This window comes from Anser cygnoides, chromosome 1 (genome assembly GCF_040182565.1).
Source record: "Anser cygnoides isolate HZ-2024a breed goose chromosome 1, Taihu_goose_T2T_genome, whole genome shotgun sequence".
Lineage (NCBI taxonomy): Eukaryota > Metazoa > Chordata > Aves > Anseriformes > Anatidae > Anser > Anser cygnoides.
The window spans coordinates 201,018,392-201,041,795 of NC_089873.1; the positions used below are offsets into that span (position 1 = coordinate 201,018,392).

Below are 23,404 nucleotides of genomic sequence, written 5' to 3' on the forward strand. Positions count from 1 at the left end.
ACGGATTATTTCTTAACCCTATGCTATAAAACATGGTGAAGTTGGCTTGTTTTGTGAGAAAGGAAAAAGAATATTCAGGTATAAGAGGGGAACAGCCCTTTAAAACCACAAGTGTGAAGGTGAGAGTAGAGCCTATACCCTTCAACTGCAAAATTACTACCTCTGATCCCCCCCCATTGCAGCAACCCTCCACATCACTTAAATCCAGGGACTGACAAACAAACTATGTTTGGCTTACCCTCTTTATTTAAGGAGGGGGTAGCAGTTTGAAAGTCTCTTCAGCTACAACAGCAGTGATACTGCTTTCTGAAATGAACAAAGCAGTTAACTGTTCTTTAAAAAAAAGCTCATCAGCTTCTACCCTTCTGAGACTTTACTGTCTCTTAACTAGGGCCGGATTTCATGGAGCTACCCAGGTATTCTACCTACTGGTAACAAAATTCAGGCTTGCATTGCCAGTTGAGCTTACACTTTGTGATATCCTGGGGCTTAGTTGAGCTTGTAGTGTACTCTAAGATGGGCTAAGAAAACTTGAGGAACTACCTAAAGATGCAGCTTTTCAGAAGGAATCCGTAGGTTGAGGTTTTTTAAAAATAACCTTTATTTTTACACAATTTGTATTACTAGTACAAGCTCTTAGAACCAAAATGTACATCAAAAGAGACTTACAGCATTGTCATTCCAGTAAAGTTTGCCACAGGTGAAAAGTAATTAATTGCTGAACTGTTACCTTAGGTATTACACAGACACCATATTTAAATAAGATTTCACTGCTAAGTGCTTGCTCTTCTGAATTGTACCAACCCAGTTAACGGAGAGTGCTCAAAGGCTTCTGCCAGTCAAGGTGTTTTTCCTGTCTTCTTGGCTCGTAACTTTTCTAGCATTTTCTGTAAGTAAAAAAAATCATGAGACAACAGGAATGTAGCTTAAGCTTAACATACTAAAAATGTAGTAAAGCAAAAAACTGAGGTACTACTTGGGTGTAGGCTGAACAGCAGTAACAGCAGCTGTGTAACTTCTACAGATAGCAGCTCCTGTTACAGGCAAATCCAAACAGGTCCCTTGCCACCTTAACCTCAGGTATTCTCAGCTCAGTAGAAACTGAAGTTACTTGGAACAGCCAAGGCCAATTTTCTTTAGAGAAAAATTTCAGCCCTAAGAGGCACTCTGAACCTACAAACACAGTGACTGTCCACACAGGCAGTCTTAAGTGTGATATGCCCATAGCAACAGTTACGAAATCTTTAAAAGCTGAGTTACCAAAGGTTAGGTTACAACTCCCCAAAAGCAAAGCTGAAACATTCTGACTCAGTCCGTGTTCTGTTCAGTCACACACTGCACAACTGTCTCTGCTTGGAAGCTCAGTGAAATGAGAACTGACCAGCTCAAGATACCGTATAACAGATTATTTTACCTTCTGAAACTCCTTAGCCTTTTCTCTGTTTTTAGCATAAGTTTCTTGCCTTTTCTTTTCCTCCTTTCTGTTTTTTACTTCTTCAAGTTGATTATAAAGTCTGTCAAAACAATGGGAAAATATTGTCAGGAAGCAAAGTGGCAAAGCAGGAGTAAATTAACATTAAGGAAGTCTGTCTCAATTACTAGAAATTAAGAAAAAAAACAGTTTTGACTTCGCTATCCAATAATCGAGGGTCACTTAAAATTCCTCTCCTGCTCCCTGACCTCACAAAAACCCCATTTTGGAGCTGTCAGGGTCCAGCTTTAATTGTGAGCTGCAGCTGAGCAGGCTGCCAGCCCTGATTCTTACAGGAAGCTCTGCAAGGGAATTGCCCCAAGTATACGCCTGCCTCAAACACACTTCACTCCCCTCTCCCAATAGTTTCATGTTAAGCTGTGTTCAGTTAAGGTGCAATTGGAAGACCACAAAGTGCTGTCACAAGACACAGGTGAACTACTTCTGCTTGTTTAATCCAAACTTCTTTCTGTTCGTGCGGTACCTTGAGGTACGCTGATGCATTTCCACTTCTCCAGACTTCCTGTCTTCTGGAGAAGATACTTTCACTTCTCCTACTTTCTTCAACTGGTTGACAACTGCACCTTTTTTTCCTTCAAAAGACACGGAAAATGGAGATTTTAATCTAGCTAATACATATATTCATACAAAGCTGCACTGTGCCCCAGCAAAGGCTTACTCAATTCAAGTTGACACAAGGCTGACTGGTTGTATGATATCAAGGAACGTCAATGACAGGGTTTTTCAGCACAAGAGTACTCAAAAACACGAGAGGTTTCAAAGACTGAAAGATGGAACTACAGCAAGGAAAAGCTGGAAGAATGGACACAATGGAGATTGAAGTTTTCTGTTGAAATTAAGTCTCTCTGACTCGTTAGGCTACTGCTTCTCAACAGCTGACTTCCAAATCCCTATTAACAGACATCAGAGATGAGTGAGGTCTCTCGATACAGTCGTAAGAGACACCTTATGACCACACATGTATGAAGCAGGTAATTAAGGGCCGTTACATCACTGAAGAGGTAGCCAAAGAGTGGGGAAAAAAAATTCCCCACATCCCTGCAGAGCCTGCAAAAGCAAGAGTGAAAGAAATGGGAGAGCTGTTCTTTGGTATTACACAGTGACTAAAGGCGTACCTACTCCTACGTCGTGTCCCCAGATAAACATACCAGTGAGAAGAAAAGACTCCTTTTGCCTGCTTAACTTCTCAGACTTTCTTCTTTGAAACTGTTTGGCTTCTGGCTTTTCATTTTTTCTCTCTCTATTTTTGATTTCTTCTACTCTTTCCAGAGATTTCTGAATGAAGCTCTTCTTTCTTTTCAAAAAAGATTCTTGCAAACTTCCTGATGCAGAAGGAAACTCTAGGAGCATCACTGAGAAAGGAAAGGAGAAGACTAAACATTTCTCACGTTCAGCAAAGAACATTATCACCTCTAATAACTCATATGTTTCAATCCATTTCTCATAAAATGCTGACCTTGACTGCTTTGATAAATGGCACGAGGAGAATGACATTGTGAATAATGAACGTTGCAAAATAGGCAGCACTTCAGAGCTACAGGATCTGGTACCTGTAAGCAGTACTGCCAAGACAAATGCTGTAATAATTACTGCATCAAAAGCATCTTAAAGCCTCAAAACATACCAAAGACCTGAGAAGCTCCTAATTAATTACCTGCGGTCTGATGTGATGGATGCTGTCCATCATTGGGATTCTGGGCTCTGGAAGAACTGTCAGGCCTTACAAACATGGAATAATCCGCATCTGGAACTAGTGGTAAAAATTCTCTTTCCTGTCTCAAAAAGAAACATTAGTTAAAAATGCATAAAACACACAAGTTTGAGTCAAGTAGTAGTACTGCAACACTGACACAGACCAGACAGAAATAAAAGGAGTTCTTTTGCCTTTAGATACAAGAAAAAAACATCAGAAATGGATCTTGACAGTAAGAATCAGAAACTGTGTTTCTGAAAGCATTCAAAAACTTTAAAAATAAATCTAGTAGAGTCCCTTCACCCACTAGATCTCAACTGCAGAATTACAACTAATTAAGACTCACCTCAGTAAAATCATTAAGGTCGGACTTATCCACACGTGCTGGGTTACTGATTTTGTCCTCTTCTCTTTTTTCTTGGTTCGCATGCTCAACATCAGATTCCACAATGCTGATGTCATTTGAGCTTATCAGAGTGAGTTCAGGTTCCTCCATAATGCCATGCCCCGACTCAGTTTCCTAGCAAACAGATTACACAAGACCTTAGTGTAAAAGATATAATATATATATATATATATGCATTGCATACATTTAAAAATATATTTTTAATATTAATGTTATAATTAAAAAAAACCACTATTTGCAGAAATATCAACAGCTAGTAGCTTGTTCCAAAGATGAGGCTAGTTCAACACGTAGGAAAAAAAATCTGCCCCAAGCACTAAGGAAATAGAGCACCTTGCCTGGGATGTTCGTTAATTGATGCATGGAAACCCTGGAACCTAAATCCAATGTAAAGTACATTTCTTTGCTTGTTTGTTTTCTAAACACTGCTAAATGAAAACAAATAACCCAAAGAACCAAGCAACAAAATCACCTCTTCCACCCCTCAAGTTTAAATTACATCTGAAATCTACTTACAGCCATGCTTTTTAAAAAATAATAATAAATAAATAAAAACACACCACTTTGTCAAACCTGTTTTTTTTTTTTTTTTTTTTTTTTTTTTTAAGTTTACTTATGCTTTGGTTAAATTATTTAGCCCCCTTCTTAACTGGGGTAGGGGCTGTTCAGTTAAGGAACTGCCATGTCATGCCAGTGCACATGGTACACCAACTAATGCTATGGGAGATGGAATATATACGCTAGGGCTCCTGCGATGATGCTCATGGGAGATAAAGCTCAATTTAGCTACCGCTGATTACTTCAGTGCTACAATCTGAAAGGGCAAGCAGGAGAGCATAAGTCCAGGAAACATGCAAGTCAAACTAGAATCATAAAGTGAACATTTGCCAAGTTATCTGATGTTAAAGGCCTAAAATTGCTTGATTAAAAAAAAAAAGTGAATAAACAAAATACCTGCACAAATTTTAAAAAAAACAAAACACATCTGTTTTACTTACCCAGACTGGAATACGACATGAGCTTCCAGGCACAGAACTGGAATGTTTTTCATGTCTTCCCAGGAAAGAAACATTCTGTTGTACAACAGCCTGTAAACGCACGCCTGGGACTTCCAAGCTGGTTTCTCTGGTAATCCTTGAGGATTTCTGTACTTCTGGAAATCCTTGATCTGGCTCCTTTACACCGCTATCGCACTGACAATCCACTGCCACTGCTTTATTTGCTTCATATACATGAAGTAGTTTTTCAGGAAGCTTCACGTACTTCCTATCAAATGCCTCGACAGGTAATTTTTCAGAAGACAGAGTCTCTTGCCTGAATGTTACACTCTCTCTGAATAAGTGTTGAGGGGAAGTTTCTTCCACTGGGACAGGTGTGGTATTTAGCTGATAAAATGACTTTTGCTCTTCCAGTGAGCTCAGACTTTCGTTTCGTGTCTCTTCCATTGAACACTGCAGACTAACACACTCCATGTTTCTTGCCAGTTCTTCATACTCTCTGGCGGACGAAATACAGTTCTCGTTGCCTCGTGTTTTAATCCCAGGGTTTTGTCCAAAAGACTTCTCTAACATTACGTTACGGTCCTCTGGCTGATCAGCATTCTGACTGAGATCGCTCAGAGAAGATTCTGCTCGCAGTGGGTGGAAAGATTCATCTGAACCTGTTTCAAGAAGTTAGAGTCAGAATTCTTAACATGACAATATTTCAGCTTTAAAAAAATCCCTCCATAACAGGACTGTTGAGGAATGTGCAACTCTGCTGAAGTTTCGTAAAACATAATACCATTAACATTACTTGATTCATTCAACTTTGACTCACTTTGATTCATTTTTTATATATGATTCATTTTGTACACAAAAAGAAACAACATTTTTTGTTGCTTATTACAATATGTTAGGGATAGCCTTCACAATGCTGCTGACATAACTGCATTGTAAGCCACTAGATTTGTATTTGTATCTATTTATACACTGCAAATGGCAGTGCTCTGAGTTTCTTTTGAACCCCCAGCAAAATCTCAAAAGCAGGAAGAAAGTGATCAGAAACATCATTACTTGGGCAGAAACTCTTCATAGCAGAAGACAACATCCAAACTGGAACACTGACAGCTGTTCATTTAGGTCAGCTAGTTGGAAGAAACTCTTCACTCAGAGGGCGGTGAGGCCCTGGCCCAGGCTGCCCAGAGAAGCTGTGGGTGCCCCATCCCTGGAGGTGCTCAAGGCCAGGCTGGATGGGGCTTTGGGCAACCTGGTGTGGTGGGAGGTGTCCCTGCCCATGGCAGGGGGTTGGAGCTGGGTGGGCTTTAAGGTCCCTTCCAGCCCAAACCATTCTGTGAGTCCTAAAAGCTACAGTATTGTACCCTAAATTATCTTTCCCTTAGATTCTAAATGTACAAACCAAGATTACTTTTTTTTCCAGAAGAAGCTAGGAAAGGAGAAAAATTGGGTGTAAGTATTTTAATTACTGGGAAGGCATTTCAGTACTACAGCATCTAGCAAACAAACAAGGTTTTTTTAAATACATACATATATTTTTAATATGCCTCTGACATAAGATTGATAAAATCAGTTACACAGACTCCAGCATCACATTATTAATTTTTTTTTAGTGGTAGTGTTTTTTTGGTTTGTTTTTTATATTGATAGCAATATATCATATAAATCTTTACGTGTTTCTGTTAAAGAAATTTTTGTTTTGTTTAACAAGATATCTGGTTTTATATGCATAAGGAATACTGTCTCCAGATAAATAGCAGTTATTAAAAATCTTGAAAGAGACTACAGGGAGGGAGGAATTACACTGTAATATCAGCCATCACTAGAAAATTCTCCAGATGATGGAACTAAATATCAACCTACCTCAAACTGACAACCTGAATTAGTTTTTGATTTCTCATCCTGTTATTTGTGTTTTGTTTGCTTGTTTTTAATTATTTTTTTATTTTAAAGTCCAAGCATAATTGGTTTGGGATCATAAAAAGAAAACTTAAAAGAGATGAGGAAATATAAGAGAGAAGTTTAAAGCACAAAGATTGTTTCTATGAGCAATTTAGAAAGTGAATGTTACAGCTAGCAGGAGTTTGCTAAATCCCCTTTGCTGTCACCAGAGGTAGTCTCACGGTGTAAGCCTTTTCTGGCATTTTCTTTTGCACTCGTACCTGCTATCTAAAGTGAAAGAAGCATAATAAAACCCAGCACGGTTGCTTGCAGCTTTAAACATGACCAGTATGTGTTTCCCAAAATTATGTGGATATATATGCAAATAACCAGGAACATTTATGTTATTCATACATCCACTACATAAATACTGTGTTACTTTTACTGTTATTGATCAGTTTCTGTTAAAGCACCATTGTGCTGAAACACCTGGTTCTTGGTAACTTAGAGCTTCAGAAATACTTATGTTACTGCTCACTGTGTTTGGAATTTCAGATCAGTTCTTTCTTTAGAATATGTTACAGATTAAGTTTATCATTTATAATGTTTATAATTTATAATTTATTAAGTTTATAATTTTAATATATTGTTTATTATAATTTATTAAGTTTATTTATAATTTAAGTTTATAATTTTAATAATTCAACTGCAGAACATTAACAAAAAAACTTTTTCAGTTATGAGCTGCTGTTAGCTTAGTGCTGCTGTAGAATCATAAGCTTTTAATCTACTAATTATTACATTGTCATCTGAAAGTTTATTCCTTTCTCTCTTCCTTCATTCTGAAGGTAGATAAGGCAATTTATAATCAGAACAAATTTCACATGCAGTACACAGTGACTGTTGGTGCAACTTAACAGTGCAGGAGGAAAGTCCGACGGTTTCTTGAAGGACACAGTGTATAAAAGAGAAATAAGGTTACAGAAATTCTAACACATGCCTCAAAAACCAAAGTTCCATAAATTGAATGATTTCCTCAAATGTACAAAATGAGGGATGTATGCATGAACCAATTTTTCAAAAAACTAATTAAACTATTGGTTTCAGCCAGCACTGATACTTGTTCACTAACATCGTAATTACCACACACATCATGGTTTTGGCTGGGATAGAGTTAATTTTCTTGCTACTAGCTGGTATGGTGCTGTGTTTTGGATTTTTGATGACAATAGCAGTGATAACACACCGATGTTTAGCTGTCCCAGAGCAGTGCTCACACGGAGCCAAGGGCTGTTCAGCTCCTGGTGCTGCCAGCGAGGTACTTGGGGGTGCACAAGGAGCTGGGAGAGGACACAGCCAGGAGCTGACCCAGGCTGGCCAAAGGGATGTCCCACACCGTGTGGTGTCATGCTCCGCAATAAAGGCTGGGGTAAAGGAGGAGGAGGGGAATGTTCGGAGTAATGGTGTTTGTAACAAGATATCCGTTAGAGTATATGAATATCAGGGTCTGCTTCTGTATTTAAGTAGCAACTGTTGATTTAGAAGGGAAGAGTTCCTTTCCAGTTTCAACCCAGCAAACCAACTTTAAGGATTGGTAATTCCATACTAAAGATCGTTTGATTTTGTAAGCATAGATCAGACTACATTGTACATACCCAGAATACCATTTTCTTTAAAAGACTCTTCTTCTGATGTAATGGTGTCGGGCTTGTTTGTTTCAAGACTAGAAGGCAGACTGCCTCTTTGTATATTCAGACTGGAGTTTCGCCCATCTAGAAATGCAGACATGTCTTGACTTTCTGTTGAAAATGTTGAAGTCTAGTGGCAGAAAAAATCCCAATTAAGATTTCATTTTCTCAGGAATATGAAGGATAAAAAGTCAACTGAAATTTTTGCTTTTTGGATCACATTGCTCCTTGCTAACAGCAAAAATGCCTCCAGTTCTACATATATCAAAATCTTTTTTCATATAAACAGAACACAGTATAAGGATTACACATTTCAATCTTACATAAATTTTAAGCCAGTTTTTCTGTAGTACCTTCCTAAATTCTCTGTTGTCTTGGGAAATCTTGTATTGAGAAATGGATGATGAAATATCAAAGTCAAGACTTGGTTCCAAAGGCTGAAAGAGCTGATGACGGGAGTCAGGAAAATGCCTCTCCATTTCAGGAAAAGCAAGCTCAGCTGCCAGAGCTATAAGAGAAGAGGTTATTTTTCAGATGGAATAAGTAGAGCACACAGAATTCTGCAGGCATACAAATAGTAGTTTGTAAAAAAAAAAATAAATAAATAAAAATTACAACATCCAACTCTTACAACGCAGGTACAAACAGCAGCAAGAAAGTGATGGTTTTATTTTACTTTTAAATGAAAATCTACAGTCAAGAAGCTCTCTATTAAGTACTTGCAAGACTGCGTAAGAAGCACTGTGTCCTATTTAGGGCTTCCCAGTATGAAAAGTACACACTGACACAATGGAGCAAGTCCAGCGAGGAGACTTAACGGTGATTAGAGGAAGGATGAAGCACATGATGTTTGAAGAGAAGCTTAAAAACTGGGTTTGTTCAGTTTTACAAAAAGGCTTCAGTGTGGGAGAAGAGGTGAGGAACAGAAATCTCTGGCATCTACAACATCCTAAAAGAAAGTAAAGAGAAGATGCAGTCATGCTCTTCTTGAACATGCCCAGTGACAGAAGAAAAGATAATTGACAAAAGATGGAACACAGGAAATTCTGGTTAGATACAAAGAAAAAAAGTCCCAGTGAAGGTTGTTAAGCAAGTTGCCTGGGTGGTATGGAATCTCTGCCGCTGGAGATAATCAGAACTTGGCTCAAAAAGGCCTTAAGCAACCTGGCATAAATTGGCTCTGCTTTGAGCAGGAAGGAGAATTTGGATCACAAGTAGAAGTCCCTTCTTTAGATGAATCTAAAGTTCTATGATTCCACGTTTCCAAAGACACTGCAGAAGGAAGTAGTTCAAATTAAAACACTGGAGTTATCGCCACGACAGCTAATAAAGATGTTTTATTTTCATGAATCATTAAACGTGCACTTAGAGAGCACAGAACTGTGCACAGAGGAGAGCACAGACCTTCTGGCAGCCTGTTAATCGGTGTTTCATTCAGATAGGGTTGATAGTTGGTAAGTATTATATATTGTTATCTGTTCTGAATCCCTTAATACAGAGTTATAGATACACAAGCAATAAGATCAGCACAGACAACAGAAACAGTCTAGCCATAGTAGCCGGAAGCTGCACAGAATATGATCAGATGTCTGATCAGATTATCTTTTTGTTGCGCTATACTATGCAGACATATACATAAAGCAAAGGATGACGAACATCTTTAAAGCAGTTAGAACACACTGACAATAAAATATAAGCTGAATATAATGCAGAAATGCATAACCCTCATTCCGTATGACAGTGTAACACACAAATGCTTTAAAATCGCAGGTACCTTGGAAATGCACATTGTTCTCTGATGAAGACTTCAAATCTCCACCACATTTCTCCAAGATCTGCTGAATCTCACTGCCCTTATAAAGGTACACTTCCCCTTCTGACAACCAGGTTTCAGGTGCTCTTGACAGATTCTCTTGCCTCTGCTGCGAGGTAAAAGGCAGCAAGGAGCTCCAAGTGCAGCTTGCTGGTTTTTTCAAAATTCGGTCTTCCGTACTGTCAGAAGACAATCCTGAAATAAGAAGCTCGGTGTTCACACGGTTTTTCATATAAACCACTCACATGAACTCACCTGAAAACACACTGCTTAATATCCTGAAATACCCTTAACATCTGGATTCTTGGTGTTTTTTTTTTAGTTTTGTGTTTTTTTTGTAAGCTGTCTCCAATCAATACTGACACCTTATATTTTACAACTAAAAACAATAGGAAAGAAAGGCTGCAAGCAAATGATCTTAGAGTTTGAGCTTTATATAAGGAAGACACAATTTGATGCAAGTTACAAAGTTTGTTTCTCAAAATGCCACTTACACATTCAGAAGATTGGAGTTAAAATAGAGCCAGCCTGAGACTTCAGTGGCTCAAGAAGTAATCTTCAAGGATTGGTTTATGAACATGGAATAACTCATACACATATATGGGTACAAATGAGATCAGATACAATTCAGATTAAGACAATATTAAGCCTTAAAGTGAATAAATCTACAGGTCACTACATAATCACTTTCCAACCCACCTTCCATGTTCATAGGTGACAAAGCCAGTATATAGAGGAATGACTATACATTATAAAGATCTAATTTTTAATTTTATACAACGCTAACTTAAGATCAAGAGACAGCCTGCAAGCAAAAAAGGAAACGAACACACTTCCAAGTCAACGTGGCATCAAAAGTGGCATTTTTACAAGATATTGGAAATTACTACGGTAACACTTCGGTGCAACAAGATATTGCCACAATTCTCCTAACAGCAGGACAACTATCATCACTCTAAAAATTGACGGTATATACTGATTGGAAAACTTCCATCAGTGTATTGTTTGGGGATCATATTTTCTAAAAATTGTGCCACCTGAAAATTGTTAGTGTTACAGTTGCTTATTAAAATATCCTTTGCCAAACCTGATGTGTTACAAGGCTAAATTATAAGTTTAAAAAGCTCACAAGCACAGAATGTGTATATTCCAGTTATACTCTAAAACATGTATTGACAATTCCTAAGTGAAGTTCCATATTAACCTTTTTCAGACAGATTTATGTCCAGTCAGCCAGATCCATTCTGCTATAGAATAAGGGAGAGAACACAATTTTTCATTTACAAAAATAACAAAACCCCAACACTTACCAGTGTCAATAGGGCTGGCATCCAACGTTTCGCTAGTCAAAAAGCTTCCAGTGGAAACTGTTGAAGATAAATCACAGGGTATCGCTTTCATGAAAGCCTCTGAACCCAAATCTGGGGATGCTACCTTAGAAAGCACTTCCTAGGAGGAAGTAACATATCTGTTACCTTGTATTCAGACACTATTTGAAACTTTAAAACCACAGCTTTTATTCTGAGCTCAGTTCAAGTGTAGAAGCCTTCATTTTTGGCAGTCAGGCAAAATAGGAACTCATCATTGCTCAGCACACAACATTCACAGCCCAGCTCCCAGACCCAAATGCCCCCAGCAGCCCCCTCCCCCCAACACACACACACGCACACACACCCACACACACCAAGCCTCTCAGAACTGTCTACAAATCATTACACCTGGAAGATTATTTTATCTCCTGGTGGTCAGATTTGGCTATTTCTCATCACAGACCTACTTCAGTGGAATTGTAGATCTCAGAGGAACATAAATGCAACACATGAAAAAGTCAGGAATTTTACCAGCACCTTCAAGTCTGTGCCTTCTGACTATAGGGGAGTGACTTAACAGTTTAATTCTAGTTTTACAGCTAAATATACAAAGTATTCTAAAATATTGTCTTCCTTAATTTTGAAGAAAGCTCTACAGTCACAGAATAGGGAATGAGGGTACTTCCAAATTTTGAAGGATGAGATGTTAACATCTTATTTCTCCCAAACTTTGAATTAAAATATACATTAAGACAGAAAACTAAGAAACCCATTCCCTCCATTGTTTTCACTTATATTAAGTATTTATATAAGGCAGTGTGTATACACTTATGTACACACACGCACAAATATACATACGGTCTGCATAAACGTTTCCATACATCTATAAACAAACAGTAATTTTTAAATAGTGGTTTTGTCCACTGACAAAACAGCAGGATCTTTGGATAAAGAAAAGCAGTGGGTATCATTGACACTGATTTCGCAAAGGCCTTTGACAGTCTCTCTAAAAATTCTTGTATCTGAGCTTGGATGCTACAATCTGGATGGACGGCCAGCCAGACAGGCAGAAAACTGGTTGGCTGACCAGGCTCAGAGGACAGGGATTAGTGGGTGACACTCCCCCTGCAAGTGGGGAAGAAGGGGAGCATGACTGGGGTCTAACCTGGGACCTGCCCTGTTGAACACCTTTGGCAAGGACCCAGAAGAGGAGACAGCATAGAATGGAATCACAGAATGGCTCGGCTTGGAAGGGACCGTAAAGCCCACCCAGATCCACCCCCCTGCCATGGGCAGGGACACCTCCCACCAGCCCAGGTTGCCCAAAGCCCCATCCAGCCTGGCCTTGAGCACCTCCAGGGATGGGGCATCCACAGCTTCTCTGGGCAGCCTGTGCCAGGGCCTCACCACCCTCTGAGGGAAGAATTTCCTCTTTATATCTAATCTAAATCTCCCCTCTTTTAGTTTAAAACCATTCCCGCTTGTCCTGTCATTATCTACCCGAGTAAAGAGTCCATCTTTCTTATAAATTACAGATGACCTCCTGAGGTCCCTTCCAACCTCAACCACTCTGGGATTCTGGGGAAGCAGAGCTGGTGCAGCCTGAAGAGATGGCTTGCAGGGGACGACTTGCAGCCTGCCTGTGCTTATAGGAAGGGTACTGAGATGAAGCCAGAGTTTTCAGTATTGCTTGTCAGGAGGACAAAAGACAATGTGCATGAGCTGAAAAAGCAGAGGTTCAGTCTGGATATAGGGAACAACTTTTCCTACAGGCAGCCTAGCACCAGAACAGACTGTCTGGAGAGTCACGCAAGCCTCCACCTTTGGAATTTGCGAATATCCTGTGGAATAAAGCTCTGAGCAACCTGCTCTGATCTCACAGCTGACCCTGCTGCAAGCAGGAGGTTGAAACAGGGACCTTCCAACGTCCCTCCTACTCTGAATTATCATACAATTGTCCTAGATCCTACCTGTTCCTGAGCATTCTGGAAATACAAGACAAAATTCTCAAATGCCTGATTCAAGGCAACAAGAACATGACAAAATTTTCCTTTCTGCACATCATCTTAGCATTCCAGCTAAACCCATCACAAAGAGTAAATTATGTTACACAGTTACTTTGCTATGACTAACCGCATGAATGCTTCTGAACGATGGTCCAGAACGTGGTGTGCTCTCTCCAACTTCAACAGCAGGAACTGGTGAATCTTGAGCCGCAAGAGAATCTTGGGACTGAGCTGAACAAAATGTAATAGAAGCAAGAAGGAATAGAAAGCAGTTGTTAGTGTTGGTTTGTTTTTGTTTTTTAACACCAGATGGCAGTAATACTCTACGGCGGCTGTCCTCACTGTTAGGCACTGATTTTTGCCCATTCTTACCTCTTTCGTCTCACTTACATTATACTTTCTGTTCCACTGTACCACGATTTCTGATTAGCATGACTGATCTCTGTAGACCATGCCTGAAGAGCTAGAAATTCATGCTTTGGCTTTGCAGAATGAAATACGTCTTTGGTAGCGTTCCTACAACCATTTCATTGGGGTGAAGGAATCCTTCTGCCCTCTACCACGACAATGATTACAAAGCAAAGCAGACCATAGAAATCAGAAACTACAATTACCTAACTAACTTTTTATTACTTTTTTAAAATTACCTAAGTTTTGGTGCAGTCCAGGATATGGTTCGCTTTCTGGGCTGCAAGCACACATTGCTGGCTCACGTTGAGCTTCTCATCCACCAACACCCCCAGGCCCTTTTCCTCAGGGCTGCTCTCAATCCATTAGGTCTGCTCTCACTTTTTCAAGGAAATGTGTTAAATATCCAACAGAAATTTAACTCAAACTGGGGAAGTTAAGTTCACACGTTTTCTCCAGTTCTACTAGGGCTGCTAATGACAGTGACATTTCAAATTTCTGGCATCTGCAAGGCTCTATCCTTAGGTAGATCTCATAACATTGCGACTTCTAACATTAATGTGTCCCTTGTATGAACTGAAACTCCATTTCTTACTAGAAGATGGAACCCAGATGTTCTGGTTTTCCTACTACACAAAGCGGAAGAAGTTTCCTCTGTGAAACAACATCAGTGGAATAAGATACTTAAGTATTGCATTAATTATTGAAGTCAGTATCAAACATTTTGAAACTCCTTCTAGGAAAGAAAGAGGAAAAAATAATAATCCAAGGCTTCCTCTAGCCACTGTCACCCAGTTACACTGCTAGGAGGAAGTACAAGAAACGAAAGGAAATAACATCTAAAATATACTTATTGAATTAAAAGAGACATTAACCTATTCTTAATTCATTTACTATGTTACTATTTTAAATGCTAGATGACAGATCTCAAAATAAAGGGGAAAACAGTTCTCAGAAGGACCTCCCTCTCCAGTTCTCCGAAGTTTCTAGTAAGCTTGATCCTGATCATTCATGGCATTTTGATCAGAAACTGAACAGAGCCACTGGCAAAAGAATTTGCAAGTAACAAAGACTGGAAGAATGACAAACACAGTAGCACTGCAACTGTAAAAGTTATCTCGGCTTTATGCAAATCTGGGTCTGTTAACGCTGTTGCAGTACAGGTGAAACTGTAAGTCAAGTGCATGACAAAAGTCTTCAGGTTCATGGTAAATATAACTTAAAATTTGAGTAGGACAAGGTGGCAGCGAGCTCCTTGGCTGCCAGTCATGTAATCCAGTCCAGATACAGTGCACAAGTCTGCTGTTCTTCTTGGGACCGTAATATAGGAGGCGGATGACCGTGAGAATAACCAAGGCCTTGAAAAAAATGTCCTTTCATCTAAACCTCAAAGAACGTTGTAACAAGAAGCAGTGGCAAGAAATGGCTGTAGGACATATGGGAGCTGGAAATAGACCGCTTATTTTAGAATAATTAAATGCTGAAACAAGCTACCGTGGAGGGCACTGAATTCTTTTTTCTGATATCTTTACATCAAGATTCGATAGTTCTCTGAAATAAATGCTTTATTTTATAAAGCCTATCAGAGTGACAGGCAGTAATTTAGGATACATATGAGAGGAGATTCAAGTATCTGATACTCTTTTATATAAATTCTATTAAAAGCCATTCGGCAAACGTTTTATTCCTATACTGCAATAACTGCGTTGTTCTGTGATATAAATACAAGGGACAAACAGCAGCAATTCCGTGCTATAAACCAAATTAATTACTGATTTCAGAGTTAAAAATACAACATGCTCATATCTCATGTCTTTATTACAGTAATATCCTTAAAAACTGTACTTGGTGGCTCACAAAGAGGGGCTTTTTTTAATTCTTTTCCCCTCCCTCCAAAATAATAGTGCAAGGCTCTTGTTCCTCACAGCTTCCTGACATCTACATAGGACTTTCACGTTTCAACCTCCCGGCCACCACAGTGTTTAAAATGTGTTTAAAAAATGAGGCTGTAATACCCAGAATGCAATTTATTCAACTGAAATTGCAGTAAAATAGTAACAGCAATCATTTTATGGTGCAATTGAAAGGCGTAAGACTGAGCAACAAATCATTTGTGAAGACAATGAAAAACAGGGACCGGTCCAAACCCAACCACAGGGGGAAGAAAGTTGTACTCCACACTAGTTTGCTAAATTGGGGATGGATAAAACAACCTGTTGCAATAATGAATTATGGACAAATATTTGGGATTATTAAAAATAAATTGAAGTCTTAGGTTACACAAAAAATAATCATGGAATAACATCTCTGTTTAGGGTGGCATTACATGAAAGTAATTGCATCTGGAACGCTGCTCAAGGAGACTCAAAGCCCAAGGTGAGTAAATAGAAAGGTTTGTTTACAGGCCGGTAAGGAGAACTGTGAAAAAGCTGTATGCATCAAGTCTAGTCACTATTTCCAAGATGATTTCCCTAAGGAAATAAGGTTTATGCAACCAAAATGTCTCATCTGTAGGATTACTCTGCAATTCCCTATTAACAATTTACGTTCTGTTAGCTCATTTTAACCGAACTGAAGAATTCTCAAATATGTTCAGTTTCTAACTCATCTTGTGAGACATCAGTGGCATGGTAAGAGAGAGCAATCTGAATCAGTGCCACCAGCGAGGCAAATCCTGCAACATCACTCTAACATTACCTGTCCCCTCTGCCCGCTAACCGGCTGACCAGTTTGTGTAGCACTTGTGACCGCTCAGTATGGATTTATGGATTTTTCAGCAGGGATTTAGGGACTCATCCTTCCTTAACCAAAAGCAGTCCTCGAGACCGCCTTTACATCCAGATTTGTCTGCATCTAAATTGGAGAGGGTTCTTTTTTCCTTCTTGTAACAATTGGAGGAGAGAAATAAGGATAGTTAGGGAAATCCCAAAAAAAAGAATATGCCTGTCACCCAACGACAAACCTCGTATCAAATGAAACACCTTTATTGATAAAGTATCTAAATAAGTTTACCAAGTTCATCTTTTTCAGAACCTGTATGACTTTGACCTTTCTATCTTTAATGCTTTACTTTGAAAAAGCAAGTGAATAGTGATTAATAGGATCTGTGCACATCTGGTAGTCCTATAATTACAAAGCAGTACAACTTGCAAGTTGTAAAGCTATACATTAAAGCTAGAAACCACCACGAATCTCTCTTTAAAGGGTAAGGTCAAGATCGCACACAGAAAGCACTCACTTGCTCTTATCTTTGGAGAGACAACTATGTCTCTTGAAAATAGTCTGAGTTTTTGGGTAGACCTCTGTGGTGCCTGGAGTTGGACTCGATGATCCCTGTGGGTCCCTTCCAACTCAGGATATTCTATGAAAACACGGGACAACTGCAAACACGATCTAGTTAGAATCAAGTAGAAAAATGAAATCACAGCTACCATCATAAGTTGCAACTTCAAAAGCACCCTAACTTTCTATCTTTAAAAACTTTAAGAAAAACTAGATTTTCTTTATGAAAATACTGTACCGGTTACTCCAAGTGCCGTTAAGTGCTTTACAGACTTCAAATTACAAAGAAGATATTGTTGACAGCTTGGGTTGTTTGTTGAACTGCTCAAGAGGACAATGCTCCTAAATACATAATCACACAAAGCTTTGCTTTTCTATATAAATATGGATGTTCACATGGTGGTTTCCTAATCCTCTTACATGAACCATTACACTGTTCATATATAATGCTATGTAAAAAGAGACTACAGTATGGTATTTTTTGTTAATTTGGAAACTGGTGATTGAGTAATACTTCTAAAACTTACTCAGAAAATCTTGTCTCCAAATACTGTTAAAAACCCAAATTCTTTGGCGATAATTTAAATATACATACATTTCAAAAGGACTATTCTGAGAATTAAAGGAAGCAATTGAAAGGAAGTGAGCTAACATACTTAGGTGTACTGATTTAAAGCAAGTTCAATTCCTATTAAGTCTTGATTGAAAAGGATGTCTTGGCACAAACTAAGTTAAAAGTTATCTTAAGATTTGGGGCAGCAGTGAAAACTCTAGCAAAAACAAGAGGTGCATACCACAGAGCTGTGTTGCTCATAAAGACGTACATATGGCAGCGAAGTCGCTGAAAACAACCCATTAGCAGCTCTAATAATGTATTTAGTTTGGATGGACGCTGAAAATTAACGGACAATGAGGTGCTGTCATCCCATATTAAACTTCACATTGCTCAAGTAAGTGTTTCACAAACTTCGAGTAAGAGTTCACAGCAAGTCAAGCATGCCATTTTTCAGTCGGAATTACAACAAACTGCGTTTCAACCTGCAGAAATTTGAAGAGATGCAAATGCAGTGCAACTGGAAGTACTGGAGCCTTTGAGTTAGCTCTTCCAAGACTAAAGAGACGAGCTGAATTTCTTACAGGCAGGGAAAAACTGTAGGATTTAAACCCCTTGGCATCCACTTGTTAGTCCAAGTGCTTGAAGAACTTCATAGAAACCTGCTTTACTTGTTTGCCTAAGACCAGTTACCTCTGTCCTTTTATAAGGCAGCTAAGCTACCCATAACGTGCTTAGCAGGTTTCAACAACCCTGTAATAACATTATTTTGAACATCCACAACTTGCTTTATTTGTGGTACCCAAAACAACTGCTATTTATTTACGGAATCATAGTAACTTTGTTATCCATGGACACAGACCAGTCTCAACAGTGTAGTTTCTAATAAAAGCTCTTCAGAGATTAACAGAAAATAGCAGAACTAAGGTAATCCTTACATCATTGCATTATTTTTCTCTCCATCGTTGCTACCAGCTGTTTCTTCCAAGGTTGTTTCTTTAAGCTATTGGTTACACTCAGCCTTCTATAGTTTGTCTCAACTAAACTTCCAAGCAATTCCTTACAGAAAGAGAACTTTCTGTGGATGTCTACATCAGTATATTAACAATTCAGACTTCTCTTTAAACTTTAATTTCCGTTGTGTCTCTAAAGGAATCACTGGGTACTGACTCAGGCCCACCGCTGCGCTTGCACAAAATAGGTTCCCACCCGGTGAAGCTGCCCACCTGAGCACCCTACAAACACTCTGGCAGAAGGTACCTCCCTCAGGAGAGAAACCACAGCTTCTGCAGCTTTCTCTAGCAGTTGGCTCCCTATGCATGCATGAGATTCTGACGGAAAAGGCAGAGCAATCAGGTGATACAAAAGAGGCTTCCTTACAGGCAGCTCCACAGGTTACAGATTCGAAGCACATGCGTTGGATGAAAAACTCTTGACTAGCAGTGCGGATCACTATAGCATGAACGCAGGTTACTAGAATGGTAGTGGATCACAAGAAAAAAAAATTAAACCCCAAAATTCAGTCCTTCTAAGACAGACACTTATTGAAATTCCATTCTTTACACTTGAAATTAAACTGTATTTAAATAACACTGAATATTCTGTAACAAGTCAGGTTACATGGTGCAGATAAATAGCAGTAAGATTAGCAGTGCAGAATGGTACTCACACAGTTCCTCAAAGGAAGAGCATCTCCTCACCTGAACCGCAGGAATTTTCAGCACTCATCAGCAACAGCTCTTGTAGTAACCCGGACTGTTTCCTTTGCCTTGGACTTTCACTAGAAATTTGTTCCTCATAGTTTGTTGTGCTCCCAGGTGACCTGCCATCCTTCCGAAGAGCAGGACTGTAACATTTCACATATGCAAACTCCCCAACAGTTGAAGTGGGAGAAGATTCTCCACCAACAGAATCTGTTTTACCTGAATTTAAAGCACTGAATCAGTTTAGATATAGTTATGCAACACAAATTCTCTGCTCTGGATTAAGATCTCCTTTCTCCCCAACCCTTTCACCCCACCAACAGCCCCTTTTGGCCACCCAATCCAATTAAAAAACTCAAGTTCAATTTGTTATTATCTAACACAACTAACAAATAATAATGGCATAAATCACCTGTGGATCAGAAGGGGATTTACACAGCATGTAAGCATTCCCTACTCTAATATTTTACTGGATAATATTTCAGAAGCATTTTTAGGTATGTATTTTGATATTTTTTTAAATGAAAAAGTGTAGTACTAAGTCAAGTGCTTTTAAGAATATAAACATATTCTTCAATCAAACCCTTCACCAACAGGAATTTGTTACCTAATCAAGACACCAAATTGGCCCAACAAGAATTATTCTGCATAAACTGATGCTAACATTAATTACTTTTCTTTAATTAAAAAATGTCCCATATCAGCTGTTTCATTATTTTGCTCAAGATCAACGCCAGTCTGACAGGTCTGTAATTACTTGGATTGTTCTGCTTCACTCTTTTAGAAACACTAGCACAATATTAAAGCTTTGTAAAATATTCATTAGATCTTAGCTGCAAAGAAACTTGGGTGAATTGAGGTGTGGAGGGGTAAGAATTAAATGTTTGCATCTAGAAAACGTCAGTTTGTTGTACCTGTTACTTACTGTTCCTTACAAAGAATTACTAAGTACTGCACACAAATGGTAACAGAAACCAGTAACTGCTTTGTGGAGTTGTTCTGAAATTGTTACAGTGTTCTGTAATTGAAAAAATTAAAGAGCTAATATAAAAATTCTGTAGAAACTAGATACTAGCTCCTTGTTTTAAAGACTTCACTCATTCTGGCTATGCTCCAAAGCTAAACTTTTAAACACCCTTCCATCAGCTCTGATGGTTCTTTTTGCAGTTAACTGATACGTTCACATCTGATTAAACCCTCAGAGAAAACAAGGCAGGAATAGCTACATAAGACTTTATTCTGCATTCAATCTAGTATCTTTGATATGAAAGGAATTTTTAACATAGACCCTGCAAATTTTATCATATGCCCAACAGAAAAATCAACAGGAAACTTCAGTCCCGGAATTACAGTGTATTTTCTTTTCTCACGGGATTTTTATTTTGGATATATTTTTCTAGTCAGACCTTGATAGGATAAGTTTTTCTCAACAATAGCTCCCTAGGATGGTGTACAAATTATACTTTAGGGCAACAGTATCAGCTATTATTTTACAATCAATCAGCTCAAAGGCTTCAGAAAAGATTCATTTCCTCCAATCTATATTTCTTAGAATCATTTGTCATATATACATGTGTATATACATATATGTGTGTGTGTATATACAATATATTTTATCAAATATATACGATATATTTTACCTGCAAAAGAAATGTTGCAACTCCTCGGTGTGTCTACCTCTGGAATAACACTGAGTTCATGCTGTTCCAAGTCAAGCCCTAACTTGACTTTTGTCACGGGTGGTTTGGAAGATCTCCATTTCTGCTCTCTATGTAGAACTTTCTCAGGCTGTTCTGCAAGATAAAGTTCTGTGGATTAAAATCCCCTGGCATGTTACAACGTATCTATCAAATCAGCTTGGGCAAATGGAAGAGAACCGCATCTCAGCAGCAAAAAGAGGAAAAAAAATATTGTAATACAAAATGCTGTAACAGCCTTACCAGTTTGCCCAGCTAGATCGATGCACTGCGAAATCATCTCACTTCTGTGAAGTTTACTCATGCCACAGTTCTCTTGCCGGTAGTTTTCTGAGTCTTGGAAAATGTCACTCCTGTTGATCCAGTCAGGCATTAGTGCTTCTGTCATTTCTTCATTTGTGCTGATACGTCTTACCTTAAATAGAAAAAAAAAGAGCAACATTACTTAAGATTATATTTATACTCATTTATTAAGCAAGCATTTTGTTGTGGGTATGTTTTACAATACTAAGCTTTCTACTTTGAGAAAGAAGTTCAAGTGCCTTGTCTATCTTACTGAAACATTTGGGCACAAAGATGCTATATTTAGCTCTACAAACCTAGCGTGATAAAACAATTGGCTAGGTTTTCAACGCATTTGTTGGATTTTATTAGAATAATCAGCATTTTTAAGAGGAATAATTCCTGAAAAGTCTGCTTGTACTTTTCCACTCCTGAGTTCAGGAATTTTAGCTGTATGAAGACTGCAATAGCAAGGCTCGAGGAAACAGTTATTTTTCTAAGATGGCTTCAGGTTAAAAAAAAGGGCACAAAAGAGGTTTCATTAGGAACTCCAAAATAAACTTGCACTTTCCTCCCATTACCCAGAACTGAGCAAAATTACAAGTCAGGAGTGCAACTATCAAAACATTTCCTTAATATGTGCACATAAAAAGAAACTTTTTGAAATAAGAAGTTATGGAAAAGAACTACAGATCACAAGTCCTAATTAAAATTTTCATTATGGGATCCTACCGTTCACCCTAAAGTTTTATCATCTACTAGCTGACTCACCATGTGAAGCATTTATAAAGCTTACCTGCTTGTTCAGGAATTCTTTCAAAGCCTCTTGTTGCCTCTGCATCTGTTCCTTCAATTTATCCTGCTTCTGTAAAAGTAGTTGTTCTTGTATTTTCTGTCGAGAAAAAAGAGCTTCTCTTTGTGCATCTAGCTGCTCCTGCAATTCTTTCAAATACCGTTGCTGAGCCTGGATGCTTTCTGATGAGGCCAGCATCCTATCCCTTAAACTCAGTATACCAGAATAATTTAACAAAGATGCCTCTCCACTTTTTGATGTCAAGAACTCCTCAACGCCTTCTTCACGAGATAAAGTCACAGGTTCAGCACGAGCAGTGGGCTCAAGATTTGTTTTGATGGTGCTCCCTACAGACCCCTGCTGACCTACCAAAGGATCAGCTGTGGCGGCCTGTACCACATGAGATCCTGTGGCTGGCATAAGGGGTGCTGTGAGTGGAGGCTCTTCTACAGCTTCTGTTTCTGCTTGATGGTCAGACATCATCTGAGATGATTCCTGGAAGTGCTCTGCTTCTGAGGGCTCAGAGAAATCTTCTGCAGGCAAAGCAAACCTAACCTGCTGTACACGTGCTTCTGGCTGTGTTCTGACTGCAGCAACATCTTGTGTGCCTACGGCTGGTGGTAACTGGAACGGAGATGGCTCCCTGACCTGATCAGGGGAGGTTTCCAACGGTCTCACTGGTTCCTGTGAAGGACAGCTCCACGGCAAGCTAAACTCACCATACCTCAATTTTGATGTTTCTAGAGGCTGTGCATGTCTACCAGGATAAACATGATGCATTTGCTCCTCGTGATTTTGTGATGATGTGCTTTCAGGAATATTACATAGGCTGGAAAAAACAGGTGGTGACCGTGCATGGTCTTCTGCATGAACTTGTTCGGGTGACTGGTGCTGCGTACGTTGCGTTCTTTGCCTCTGTAGAACTGGTTCTAAGACAGGCTTTAAAATCATTGGTTTTGTTTCCACAGAGCTTGAAGGTGTTACAGCAGCAGCCGAGTATCTTTGCTTCAGTTTATTCTGATACTCCTGTAGACGCTTTCTGGCTTCTTCAACTGTCTGTTTGTGCAGCCTAATCATACAGAAAACATGAATCTTTCCAGACTGGTGCAAAGACTAACATCATTTTCAATAATCAAAGCAATTTAAATTAATTTGAAGCAGGCAAGTCAGAGCTTTCATTTTATAAAGTAATTTACCTATTTTGCTGTAGAAGACGCTGTTGATAATTACGAATCATCTGTAAATGGCTGTCTTCTCTAGGACTTCTAGTTTCTGACACAGCAGTACTTCCAGACTAATTGAAATTGAATAATTTTAAGTAGAAATATACAAGTAACTCACAGAAAACTGTTAAGGCAACAATCTTAAACTATATGTTTGTTCTCCCAAGTCTACAGAAACC

The 23,404-nt window shown here is 38.8% G+C and overlaps 1 protein-coding gene and 1 non-coding gene across 4 annotated transcripts in view; both read right to left on the reverse strand.

Moving 5' to 3' along the window:
• Positions 1–577: 577 nt before the first annotated feature.
• Positions 578–23,404, reverse strand: part of CEP295 (centrosomal protein 295) — a 39,685-nt gene continuing 16,858 nt past the window's right edge. For 2 of the 3 annotated variants that reach the window (XM_066989883.1, XM_066989882.1), the window contains exons 13-29: positions 23,199–23,296; positions 22,006–23,071; positions 21,171–21,342; positions 20,871–21,023; positions 19,228–19,449; positions 13,412–13,515; positions 11,279–11,417; positions 9,930–10,163; positions 8,509–8,663; positions 8,123–8,285; positions 4,590–5,251; positions 3,532–3,705; positions 3,147–3,264; positions 2,641–2,844; positions 1,956–2,064; positions 1,415–1,514; positions 578–887 (exon numbers count right to left, since the gene is read on the reverse strand). In XM_066989883.1, the coding sequence (XP_066845984.1) occupies positions 840–887; positions 1,415–1,514; positions 1,956–2,064; positions 2,641–2,844; positions 3,147–3,264; positions 3,532–3,705; positions 4,590–5,251; positions 8,123–8,285; positions 8,509–8,663; positions 9,930–10,163; positions 11,279–11,417; positions 13,412–13,515; positions 19,228–19,449; positions 20,871–21,023; positions 21,171–21,342; positions 22,006–23,071; positions 23,199–23,296 (3,921 nt within the window). In that variant the 3' untranslated portion in view covers positions 578–839. The remainder of the gene's footprint in view (positions 888–1,414; positions 1,515–1,955; positions 2,065–2,640; positions 2,845–3,146; positions 3,265–3,531; positions 3,706–4,589; positions 5,252–8,122; positions 8,286–8,508; positions 8,664–9,929; positions 10,164–11,278; positions 11,418–13,411; positions 13,516–19,227; positions 19,450–20,870; positions 21,024–21,170; positions 21,343–22,005; positions 23,072–23,198; positions 23,297–23,404) is intronic. The other variant, XM_066989884.1, reaches the window with a different exon arrangement.
• Positions 11,659–11,742, reverse strand: LOC125184369 (small nucleolar RNA U2-19). The gene has a single exon (XR_007168293.1). It is a non-coding gene; the product is annotated as a small nucleolar RNA U2-19 (small nucleolar RNA).